The 12,443-nt window shown below is 48.1% G+C and overlaps 4 protein-coding genes across 4 annotated transcripts; 2 read left to right on the top strand and 2 right to left on the bottom strand.

The window, feature by feature from the left end:
* Positions 1-272: 272 nt before the first annotated feature.
* On the bottom strand, positions 273-2,109 carry BDV38DRAFT_240933 (flavin monoamine oxidase family protein). Its single transcript, XM_032053960.1, has 3 exons — positions 1,640-2,109; positions 1,278-1,590; positions 273-1,223 (listed from the first exon to the last, which is right to left on the bottom strand). Exons 1-3 carry the CDS (start codon positions 1,976-1,978, stop codon positions 475-477), a joined length of 1,401 nt encoding a protein of 466 aa, XP_031916131.1. The 5' UTR covers positions 1,979-2,109; the 3' UTR covers positions 273-474.
* A 236-nt stretch (positions 2,110-2,345) lies between these two features.
* On the bottom strand, positions 2,346-3,974 carry BDV38DRAFT_240934 (Zn(II)2Cys6 transcription factor). The gene is made up of 2 exons (XM_032053961.1): positions 3,277-3,974; positions 2,346-3,221 (listed from the first exon to the last, which is right to left on the bottom strand). Exons 1-2 carry the CDS (start codon positions 3,922-3,924, stop codon positions 2,385-2,387), a joined length of 1,485 nt encoding a protein of 494 aa, XP_031916132.1. The 5' UTR covers positions 3,925-3,974; the 3' UTR covers positions 2,346-2,384.
* Positions 3,975-6,072: 2,098 nt separating this feature from the next.
* Positions 6,073-9,997, top strand: BDV38DRAFT_36278 (uncharacterized protein). The gene is made up of 6 exons (XM_032063224.1): positions 6,073-6,719; positions 6,770-7,487; positions 7,554-7,766; positions 7,817-8,177; positions 8,247-9,608; positions 9,677-9,997. The coding sequence occupies exons 1-6, from the start codon at positions 6,289-6,291 to the stop codon at positions 9,736-9,738; spliced, it is 3,147 nt and encodes a 1,048-aa protein (XP_031916133.1). The 5' UTR covers positions 6,073-6,288; the 3' UTR covers positions 9,739-9,997.
* A 1,386-nt stretch (positions 9,998-11,383) lies between these two features.
* Positions 11,384-11,860, top strand: BDV38DRAFT_280537 (uncharacterized protein; the record flags this gene model as incomplete). The annotated part of the gene is made up of 1 exon (XM_032059327.1): positions 11,384-11,860. One exon carries the CDS (start codon positions 11,384-11,386, stop codon positions 11,858-11,860), a length of 477 nt encoding a protein of 158 aa, XP_031916134.1.
* Between the last annotated feature and the right edge of the window lie 583 nt (positions 11,861-12,443).

The following is a 12,443-nucleotide window of genomic DNA, read 5'->3' on the forward strand; positions in this document are numbered from 1 at the left end:
AAACATATGTTGATTGTTTTTCAGGGCACTGCCAAGGACTTGATATATTATAGTTAACCAATTGCAGTTAAATAAGGGCTGCCGGATATCTCCTCACGTAAAATATATAAAAATTCAAATAATGTGGAGGCGTTCTCAATGTATGTGTTGAGCGTTGCGGTCGGGCGTGGACAGAATAGCATTGATAAGCACCACCTTCCGGATGCGGCGAATTGTGAGCGTTTTGCATAACGAGTCAGCTATACTAACATTAATACAGTAGAAGAAAGAGGTTGGAGTGTATTGTATGCATTTGAAGCCTAAACTAGTTGAGGTTGATTCCAAACGAAGTTCGAAAATACAAAAGAAACCCAATAGAGTGCAGATACTATAAGGGGGGGGGGCTGGAAGAGTTACAGCCAACAGCATTTTCACAGCATTTGGGACGCATATAGTGTGTATAGAGTCGTAGTTAAGACTGTATACCAAACAGAATCAAACAGCAGGCTGCGTCGACAATGCCTTCACCACTTCAGCAGCTCCTCGCTGACCAGACCGGACAGCACCCTCCATATAGCCACGCCACACGGGAGACGTTTCGGTACCCACAAAATGCACGCGGCCAAAAGGCATGGCGCTTTCGCTTCCCACGATCGACAATATGCCCGGAACCGTGACTGGGCATGGGGCGCCGAGGAAGAAAGATTCTTTAGTCCATTCCATCTCCAGGGTATTGTCTGGCTGAGGAACATTGGTAAATGCACCAAAGCTCCGGCTTAATTGGTCCCAGGCCTGTTTGTAGCGCACTGCCCGGGGCAGCTTGGACCAGTTTCTTCCTTTGTCGCCAGTAATAAAGCAGGTGATGGACCATTGGTCGTCTGCAGCAATGCTGGTGTCCCGTGTAAAAACAATAGGTCCCTTCTCAGAATTCAGCACTCCAGAAAAGCCTGCCTTCTGCCACCACGGCTCCTTGAAAATATAGACTATCTTGGTGTAATAGCCTGTGATAGTGTTGTTGCTCAGAGTGACCTTTTTGTCTGGTAGGGGAGGGTTAAACATGATTTTGTGGTACAGAGTAGTTGGAACCGATACAATCACCCTTTGACAGTGGAAGGTTATTCCACCCTCTGTCTGTACCACGCAAGATCTGTGCTGAGACTGGTCCACGGAGGTCACTGGCATACGGAGAAATACAGCATCAGATCCCAACTCTTCCGCCATCTTCTGAGAAATTGTTTGATTCCCTAGTGGCGTCAGTTGGGATTCAACTAATTTTAATACCAGTCTATACAGCTTACCTTGTCGATTGCGCAGGTATTGGCCACCATCCTTTTGCTCAGATATGATATTGTCGATGCCGGCACCACTCTTAAAGTAGAGAAGCATGGACAGGGCACTGAGCTCATCACTCTCTACACCAAGTAATGCGTTTGAGAGCATGTCAGCAATGCGTATGGCACTATTGGATTGCGCTTTCTGAACGCAGAATTCACGGAAGGTGAGCTGATCAATTTCCCTCGCGCTAGCAGAGTTAGTCGGGTTATCGAGGTCTATAAGTGAGCACTCGTCCCGAAATATTTGGAACAGATCCAGTATAACGTCGGTATCACTCTAACACTACTGTTAAACCGCTGCAAAAAGAATGGGAGAAACAACATACTGGAAGCTGCCCATACGGCACTTTAGCCACAGAGCCATCCGGCGACTGAATAAGAGTATGTCCACAGTCCCGTTGAATCTCCATATCGATTCCATACCGTTGGTACAGCTTGAACATCTCATTCTGGTTGGTGTCGTTGATCCATGATGCACCCATGTCGTTGAACCCCTTCTCGCAGGATTGGACTGTCAATGTCTTCCCGCCGACTCGGTTAATAGCCTCCACGACGCAAACACTGAAGCCTGCGGACCGTACAGAAAGGGCTGCTTGGAGGCCACTGAGACCAGCGCCTACTACCAGGACATCGCACCTTTTGGGTGTTGCAGATGGCGCTGCCATGTTGGTTACAGGGATATGCGGTAGGAAAAGGAAAGGAAAGTTCTCGATGACGGTTATATACTGAACTAAGAATTGAAAAGAAGAATTGGAAGGTTTTATGTCAAAACAGCTCTTTATAGCATGAGAGTCCCAGATCGGCATAGGCTTATTGCCACATCAAGAACACTATCCTTATCTCCTGCCGCGCTTATCAGACAGTGCCATGACGTCAACAGGAGTTTGCCTAGGGTAAAACTACATCATGCATGGTACGTAGTGGTAGTCAACTAAGCTTGAGGGGTCGGGAGTTACGTTGATTGGAGGATGTTTGCTTTATTGGACAAAGTTTCTTAGCTAGATATAGTAATTATTGACTGTTCCTACGGTGGGGTTTTACCAGCATTGTTTGCTGCTCCTTGTTATACATTTATGCAACACCCAGGTTGATCTCATGACGCTGCATGACAATGCCCAGGCCGTATGGCCCAAAAATACGTTCGCTGGGGTCGTTCCAGACCAGCTCGAGCAATTGAGCTGCCTGCACGTAGTGATCCATGTGGAATCGAGTAGACCGCAGACTAGCCTGGAGACATTGGCGCTGGTCTGTCCGCACCATGCAGGAGCCGGCAATTATCAACGGACATAAGAGGATGCTCTCGCAGGGGGATCCGGCGGCCTGTTCTGCGCGTAACATAATCGTATCTACGTGGTCCTGGATTCTGGTCCGCAGCAATGTGTCACTTGGTGCGTTGGGAAACATTGCGGTCTCCATATAGAGTAAGGCGGCCTCACGGCAAAGCGCAAGTGCTGCTTCTCTTTGGGATCGCCATTTTTGGTCGAGGAAAATGGGTTCTGGAGATTTCCACTCTGCTATTCGGACATGGAGTGCTTGGTACATTTCTGAGCTCTCCGGTGAAGGGTCTTGCTCTGTGAGACGCCGAGCAGCGAGAGCTGCAATGGAGGGTAAAACCCTGAATAGGCCATGACTGCCACCGAAGATGGCCTCGTTTGTGTCAAAACGGGTCATGGTGCTTACAAAGTCATCAAGAAATGTGTCATCAGGTAGAGCTCGGCTTCTGATAGCGCCGAAAGGGGTGATGCTGTTGATGAGCACGAGATATCTGTAGACTCCCAGCACAAAGGAGAGCAGGCGGCTACTATCATCCGAGCTAGACTGCTGTGGACTACTGACTAATTGGAGGACGAGCTGGCGGCTTGCACGCAAATGGCTGAACATTGCTGCTTGAGCATTGCCGGTTAGGCTCTACACATTATATCAGTCTGTTTGGAAGAAAACCTGGATTAAATGGCACACGTACTTCGAACAAAGAGAGCATCATTAGCACTATCAGGATCCGCATTGCCCGGGCCGTATCCGGCGTTGTGAGATCACATATACAGTCCCGGAGCGTTCTTATTGCGATCGAGTAATGTCGATACGTGGCTGTGTACACCTCAATCCCACTACTCTTGAGTCCCATATGGGAACCACTGAGCGCCAATAGCGAATGCATCAGCAGATCATCATTGCAGCACAGCGGCACAAGAACCGTCAAGAACGGATTGTCGCAACCACGCGGCAAGGCAGACAGAAGGCCACTCGTCTCAGCTAGGTAGTGCGCAAAAAGAATACTGGATGTCTTCGTCAGCGCGGATGCTCTCAGTGGAGACAGAAACGCGCCAGCGAGGTTCAACCATGGAACTGACGGGTTGACTTCCTCTGGGCTGCTCGTACGCTTTGGCACTGGGTTCCGGCCATTCCGGCGTGCGGGGGCAGGTGGCCAGATGCACTGTTCGTGGTTGCGGTTGCAGCCCATGCATTTCGGCCTCGTCTCATCGCACTTCTTCTTGCGGCGACGGCATGTCAAACACCCTGTTAAGGAGCGGAACCGGTGTGGTTTCTTTGGGGCCTGCACGAGATCCGCGCGATTCGATCCTGGCTTGGACATGGCAGTTGGATATGGCATGCGCGTAAGGGCCGGACAATGCGAGAGTATATTACGATGCCTCGTCTGGGGAAGAGTGAGGACGGATGGAGGCCCGGTGGAGAGGATTTGCATCGCTCTTATCAATTGCCGCCCTTATCGCCCTACCGCCATTTTCCGATCCAAAAAGCCACCATGTGCCGAGGATGTATCGATAGCATCTGACACCATCATGTTTTGCTTCTGTTTATAGAATACATTTCTATTATCTCTGGGGTCAACTTTGTCTGCCCCAATTTCCTTTTCAACTTAAACCTCGCCCAAGCAGGCCGGTGTGGTCGTGGTTGGTGCAGGGCTCAGCGGCCTCCGTGCGGCTTAGCGCGATTAATATAGAACTTGCTATTAACTCGGATGTTTGTGTCTGAATATTTCATTAGAGAACGCAATGGTCAATTCTGAAGAGTGCTTCTCGTTCACAGAGCCCTTATCTGCCGAACTCTTCTCATCTGCAGAGCCGTTCTTGTCGGGATATACTCCAATCAATATCGAGATCTCCTTGAAAAACACGGTACCGCCCTGAAGCTCGCAGTGGATTCACGCAGGATGCTTGAAAGGAGCCACATGGCAATTACTCCCCTTAAGGCCGCCATTGGTCAGTCGCTGGGTGTATGATGTGATTAGGATTTGATATCGACTCTCAATATATATAATATGGAAGGCGGTTTCGGACAGCTCTGTAGTCAAGGCCAGGAAACTGGAAGTTTGGCCTAGATCTTCAGGCCCAGACGACACACCTGACCACCATTCTCACCAGGCGGTGGAGAGGCTAATTAACTTAACAGTTGCCGCCCTTGATCGACACATCCGAGGCACCGGCCATCACCATACTCCAAACAGTGATTGACTCCTGCACTCAAGGTCCAACAGGTTAACGTCAATCAAGCTCGCCGGAGATGGCAGCAGTTAGCTCTATTTATTCTTTCAGAGTCCTATCTAGGGTTGCAATTTTTTTTTCGAGAAAAAAAAAAAAAAGAATATTATATATTATTCGCGCTAAGTTATTTGATCTGGTTATTGTAAGGGCTGATAAAAATAATAATAGGAGTCCTATAAATCTTAAAAACTTTAGTGTAACACAGTTTATAGATTACTATAGTATTATATAATAAGTTATAGTCAGTAGTATAAATTACTCCAGAATTAGTTAGAGAGAAAATTAGAAGCTAGTTAGTTTAATTACTCCGGGAGCAGTCAGAGCAGTGGGTGTGTGTTTAAAGAGTACTTAGTAAGTAATCCAGAGTACTTACTGATTACTTACGTGGTGTCTTGACAAAAGCGGTGGTACCTGTATTAGGCAAGTCTATAGAACTAGTATGGCCTCCATCTTCCCTAAGTAGTATAACACTGTCTTCACTTATGAGAGGACCATATTCGTTGCCCAATGAAACACTTTGGTCGCCTTTATATTATTACAATTATTAGGTCATGAACCAATGTCGAGAGCCGAGCGCTCAATAGTGCGGTGCTCAATGGATCGCCTCGACGGCAAACAATGAATGACACCCCCGCATAAAACTTCCTCCACAGCCGCAAGGCTTTGGGCACAAAGAGGATCTCAGCCTGATTGGACCTAACACGAGGAAATGGCTTGGATCTCTCTTCATGTGAGCCAGCCTTCCCAGATTCTTGTTCACCCTCGAGTTGCGGATCTGAAATACTTCACTCGACTTGGCCTGCCGCATCTAGAAGAAATGAAGTGAAAAAGGAAGTCTGGGCCGACAACCCCATACACTCAGTCACGCATCCAACAACTACAAGAGCTGTTGTCTTTGTCCATTCTGACGGGAAAACGTCAAAGAAATCTCCCTCCTGTGGAGCCGACTCGCCTCTAACACGCACTCATTGGCTTCCAGCATTTCTGGAACCCTAAATCTCCTGACTTCGATAAGCCACAACGAGTAACGGTGCACTTGAAGAAGCTCGTGTCCTCCCGTTTTACTATTTCATGCCTTGCTGCGCCTCTGCGAAAACGACCTTGGTACCTTTCGCCGTGTCCTCTTGGGCGTTCGTGGCTGATGATACTCACCGGTAACCTGTATCTTCCGCCAGAAGTCAAGTCAGATAAGTTCTGATCTACTCTATCTTCCTCATTGTCTGGGCCAGCCCACGTGGTTACTATTCGAATGGCACCCATTGTGCTAATCCCCATGCCTATTTGCCCTATAATTTTTTTCGTTCTTGAATCATCGCATCCTTTTATCTCGGTCAAAATTCCTCCTCTCATAATCCGTGATGAATTTCTGGGAAGTTTCTGTATCTACTAAACTGTACACATGTTGAGTTATTTACAACACGTTTTATTGTCGCTCCGTGCATTGGACTCCGTTAGACAAACCAACAGCCACCATGGCCGCTTCCCCCGATTCAAGCGCAGCCGATATCCCCACTCTCACAAAGCTGGCATGGGATCTCTACCATAACTGCTATCTTATTACTAGTGACGCTCCCGAAGTTTTCAAGCGGCTCGTGAATGAACTAGCCTCACTGCAAAGTGTTCTTCGAGCTCTCCGAGATGACGTAAATTCTAACGCGTCCTTCTTCGATGATCTAGAGGAGGGTCGCAGAAATACTTTACAGCGATGTTTGAACGCCTGCTTTGGTACTTTACAGCAGCTGAAGGATCTAATTGCCAAGTACAGGAATCTGGGGGTGGGTGATAGTAAACAATTCTGGCAAAGAGTCAAATGGGTCGCACAACGAGGACAAATAGATGATTTGAAATCTAGGATAATGGTCCAGACCTGCAACCTTAGCTTATGTATGAGCTCAATCGGCAAGTGAGTATCCCAGATCATTTCTTGAAGTGCTTGTCTGTTTACAATTTTAGTTCAACTTTGGCAAGAATTGAGAGATCGATGGCGGATGCTTTAGAACAGAAAAGCTTCCCGTCCACCCCAGAAACGGTGTCGCGTGGGCAGCGTGTGCTGAGGACACCACCAATACCGGGAGATGATAATTTTCAGCTTGATGAGTCACTGCGTATTGAGCCACTGCGTGTTAGTCCGAAAAATATCCCTGGGCGAGCAAATAGTCTGCCGACAGCTGAGACCCATGCTCGTATCTCTGCTTCCGAATCGATACTTTCTGGTGGGTCTGAGTGGTCAGCAACTACAGCACACACTACTTCGCCGTCCATTAATGACCAAATGAAGCGTTCCATGTCCCATAATTATGTGGTTAGACGTACTGGTTCATGTGCATCGGAGTCGAGGCATCTAAGAATGCCAAGCTCTGAGAGTGCGCAACTTGGCATCCACCCAGCATTGCGAGAAGAGCCCTTTTTCAATGATCACGCCGAGTCCCCAGGTTCTGAGCTGGATAACACGGCCGTCACAAGTGCTGTCGCAACTGCCATGCAGCAGCTTCAGCAGGTACAACTCCGAGACAGCATCCTTCGACCATTGCGGTATGAACCGCGCAATAAACTTCACCGACCTGATCCCCAACTTATGAGAAGCTTTGATGCCTTGGTGCAAGACGAGTTGAGGATTAAGCGCCTAAACACAAGTGATTGGTTACGAGTCGCAGTGTGGTGGCTTTTGAAGGTGTGTTGGATATTATACTACTACTCTATTATTTTAGAATCCGACGACGATTAACAAGGTTTCAAGGCTCGAGCAACTCTTGCCAGTTCAGATAGGCCGAATTTTGTCGGCCCTCGAGGCAGTGTGGCTCCACCAACAGGGCCCTGGGCCCCAGGCAATCAGGCCTACGTCGATCTCCTCAAAGCATCATATATCTTATACGACATTGTTTTGGCTGATACAAGCTCGCACACCATTTTGACGCATGAAAACAGGAAACTGATTTCTGATTTATCGGAGGTAATTCATGCTGTACTTAACATGGATATCCTAATCTAATCGTTCAATAGGGCATCAAAGACGAGTTCGCACACTTCATCTCACTGGACGTCCCCGAATATTCTATCATACAGTCCCAAAATATCGAAATATGGGAACCATTGCAACCAGAAGAAGCAGCTGATAAGGGCAGTGACTCAATTATCGGTCTGAACAATGTGCGTTGGGCTACCGTTGACCTAGAAGATGCGGGAGATGAAGAAGAAACGGTTTTCTATCGGACATTCGTGAACGCTGGTATCGGTAGCAAAAGACTCCGTATGCGAACAAAAGGCGCCCCGTATATGCTCCTTTTATCTGCAAGGGAAGGGGAAAGCGAGCCAAAGATAATGATATGCAACCAAAGCGGCACGCTTTGTCTGCAGCGGGACCGTAAGTGAATTGACCCAGTAATGCTGGCAGCTCTATCTAACCGACAAATACTGAAAATTTACCGGGCAGTCCTACCCGAAGATCTGGCCAAAATGATACGAATTTGGCAAGCAACTGTCTCTGGTTATCCTGGCATAAAGGTTTCGGAGCCTATCGTGCTACGGTTCGATACTAAGAGTGTATCGGTCTCTTTCCAACATGCGTCTGACTTGCAGTATTTCATAAACCTGCCGAAGGCTTACTTTGATGCCGTATGGCAGCGAGAACCAGTGGACTCCGATCAGTTTTCTGAGACTGTCCTATTTAGGAGCTCAGTCGAGAAGTTTGAGCAGCTGAAGGCGCCCACTATGAGACCCATGAATCCCCCAGTGATCCACAAATCATGCGAGGTGCGCATCCTGGAGAGGTCTTACGGAGAGGCATGGCAGTCTGTCCGACGCATGGTCATTAGTTCTTGGGTAGCCGAGCAGGCACCGAGGTGCATTGAGTTATTTATGCCCATGAGCCGTGTCCAAGTCTGCCGCGGTACGGACTCCGGACAGATTTTGGTGAAATGGTCAGACACGTGCCAAGAAAGGTCAACCAAAACTGATGGCAATTACCATCCTTTGTATTCCTACGTGTACGATGATAATAGCCCTAATATCGGGCTCGGACTGTATTTCCGGTCCCAAAAGCAGGTGGAAGATTTTGAAAAGGCCATTCTTAGCATGTGCTCTCAATCAAGCTTTTCCTGGGATCAGCCTAGCAGCTCTGGCTACGTCTATGACGTTGTAGATCCCTCACGGGACCAAAAGCAGTACAAGGCCATTCTGCTCATCCAATCTCGTTTGACCTGGAAATACTGTAGCCTCTACTATGTCTACCGGGATACGGATTACGCCTATGACCACAGAATGCTACGTGTCCGGTTTCCCCGCCTATTCTACACGGATTATATTTCGTCGCATGTGGACCGGCTGTACCCAGCCGACCGTCCAGTATCATTCTCCCACTGCGAGAAGAAGGTCGGAAATATGACGGCAGAGTTTGACGAGGAACCGCTACTGCGCAGCTTTATGAGCTCGCTAGCCAACGGGTATGAACTTTTGTACTCACGACGCGGCGTTTCCCTAGAGACTAAAGGTAAAAGCCTTTTCGGGGCCAGGAAATCAAACAAAGGTGAAACGGAAGTACAGCTATGGCGAAAAGGGGCGTCCATTCAGATGTCGTCACGGTGGGATGAACATGTCACCGACAAGTGGCTGACCGTCTCCGTAATGCCGGGTGCTCTACAGGCAACCAAGGATAGTACGCGAGTCGAATTTTCAACGCTACAATACTCTAGGGGATCTTTTCTTAACATGGCAGGTATCCTCGCCGTAGCCCCGAAAGACCCTAATATGGCTCGACGGGGTGGGCAAATCGCGATAAACTTTGCTACTGCTAAAGGTAAGCTCTATGAAACTGATTTGATTAGTGCGTCTATTTGTGCTAGTAGCTAACAGTGATGCTTTTAGACCGACATGATTTTGTTTCCGCTTTAGAATGCGACTCCGTTCCTCCTGCCTATGGGGTTTAAGTACGGAGCATCTTCGGGCTAGCATACGTTGCGGCGTTGATTTGGGTGTTTGTCTTTATGCGCGCTAGTTGTATATAAATTATATCTTGGCCTGATGGGATTTTCACTAGCACATCAATTGACCCACGATTTGAAATGAAGATACATCAGAAACTATACAGACAATATCAATTTGTGGTAACCTTTGTGAAAGTAAGCAAAACGAAGAAGGACCAAAAGCGATCGATAGATAATACCAAGTAATGTGACGGAAGAAAAGTAGTCACGCCCGGGATCAAGCGGGGAACCATCTCGGGATTTGCTGTATGAGAGCGAGATCTCATAACCATTAGTCCACGTGACTTAGCTTCCAGGAAACGCTCATTGGGAAAACTGGGTGGAGCTTCCAGATTCCACACATGGTAGTAGCCTGATTGATTCCTTGCTAACCAGGCATCCGGGTTCCCGGTGCCCTAAAGAAAACCTTTCGACTCCTCCCGGCGTAAAGATGCACTCGATACTTGTAGGGTTGTGCGATCATGGAGTCTCATACTAGATGTCCCAAGACCTTTCCGACACGCCCCGTTCATCTGTACATAGATCGACTATTTGGACCGTACCAGAATCGATGGTCAGTGGTCACAGAGTGGATGTTGATCGCTAGAAACATGTCAACCGTGTACTGCGTGAAAGACTGAGAATGACGTAATGCACATACTCGATCGCAGTCATTTCCAGGACCAAATATCACCATACTTATATTTGAGATGTAACACTACAACAGTTGAACGAGGGGCAATGACAGCCGCTCGTGCCCGAAGATGGTTTCTGGGAGACTTGTGATGGAGTCGAGAGACTGCACATCACCCGCTGACTGTTACCCCACTCGCCATCTGGGGAGACGAAAATCTCGCATAGAGTTGGGTGGGACCCCAGATATATTAATGAAGTTCGAGAAGAAGCGATAAGAAAAATACAGAAAATCTTCTTGAAGAATGTAAGCTCGATCTCAAAAAAAAGTTATTGTACCACCAGCTCTAACTCTGTTCCTGCCGAGTAAGCTGCAACATTTCCCGCCATTATTCGTCACTGGTCAACAGCTTTCATCCGCCACTTCGTCCCGCGATGACTCAATTCAGGGCGTTTTACATACGCGTTCCGTGTGATCGGTCGGACTAGTTTGATTTATGAGTCTTCAAGCCCCGGATCTACAGTCGCCGGACGAGTCACCCGGGCGATCGTATACTACAACTTTTGACGCGTGCGCCTTGCACGTGCAGGCCTCATGACCAAACCAATAGAGGCGGAGCTGCTTTATAATCCTGACTGCCTACGCACTTTTGTTACCACTATTGAAATGTGTCCATTGCGCTATGAATAGACGTTGTGAGACTTGGGACTTTCGTTAAGGAGGGTTCTCAATACCGGCCTTTTTCGAAAGGTGACCATTAGCGTTTTGGTTCTGCCTGGGGCTTGGCTATTTATTGTCGTTCCTCTTCTCCTCGCTAGTCCACCTTATAAATTTGGCCTTCTTTCCCAGTGGAATCAGTTTCTTTCTGCAAGTTTGCATTAGCGTTGCGTTGTTGGCATGCCGCATCTACTCCACCATAGAAGACGCCATTCCTGGCCCTATTGTGGACCAGGACCCCGTCAAAACGTCCCTCTTATGCGAGTCGCAGAGCAACAGGCTCAGCTCGAACAACAGTTTCTCACTCCACTGGCTTCGGGCGACTATCTTGAAGATGATGCTGCGTCTGCAGGAATCGTTCCTCCCAAGAACACCCGCCCCCATCACCGCATCTGGCCCTATTCTAAAACAACAGTAGAACACAGCATCTCCAGCACCAGGCACAGCTATAGCTCTGGCTCTGGATCATTGCGGCGCATGATCCGCCCGCCGTTGGATAAGGCTCGGTCGCTTTTCGTCCTGCCCACCACGACTACTGCCGGTCAGAACGTGGTTGTGTCATACTGGGTGCCGCAGAACCCTGTTGCGCAGCCAGTTGCCCCTGATAGAGGCCGGCAGCTTTCTAGTCTGCCTAAGCATTTAGCGGTTGATAGGAACCATCGCCGGTGTCACTCGGAGCAACCGCGGTCATGGAGGCGCCCGAGTGCGAGTTTGTGGACACTTACAGAGGAGTGATTTCCATCTTCTAGTTATTTTTCATGAGCTCCTATTCTGTACTTTGCTTTTTTTTTGTCCATCATTGTCATATTTGCGGATGGTAATCTGACTTTTGTGTTTTCATGGTTCTTGCGAATTTAAAGGGGATGGAGTCATCTGCATTGCATTAGATTGGCAGCATAATGAGGAGGCGTTCGAACAGCTTTTGAGTCAGTCAATGAATAAGACGAAAAGGATAAGAAAGGAAAGGTAAAAAAAAAAAAAATTATTCAGGACGAATTAATACCCCAATGATACGAAACCATATTTCATACAATTATTGGTGTTTGAGATCATTCATTTAAATCAGAATACTATAGTGAACCTGTCGGACCATACTTTACCCCAGTAATCCCCGGCTTTGACATACATACTCCCTTAGGGCACCCGTAGTATTATTGCCCTACCACCGAACCTATCACCATCGACCAAGCACCCCGACTAACTCCGTACAGGAGAGGAGAACAAGTCCGACCATTCGGACCAGCACGGAACGAGCGTGCCGGACTGACTCTCTTGGCAAACGGGGCGCGCCAATCATGATGTCATTGGGCAAAGATAG

Source organism: Aspergillus pseudotamarii (genome assembly GCF_009193445.1).
Source record: "Aspergillus pseudotamarii strain CBS 117625 unplaced genomic scaffold BDV38scaffold_13, whole genome shotgun sequence".
NCBI lineage: Eukaryota > Fungi > Ascomycota > Eurotiomycetes > Eurotiales > Aspergillaceae > Aspergillus > Aspergillus pseudotamarii.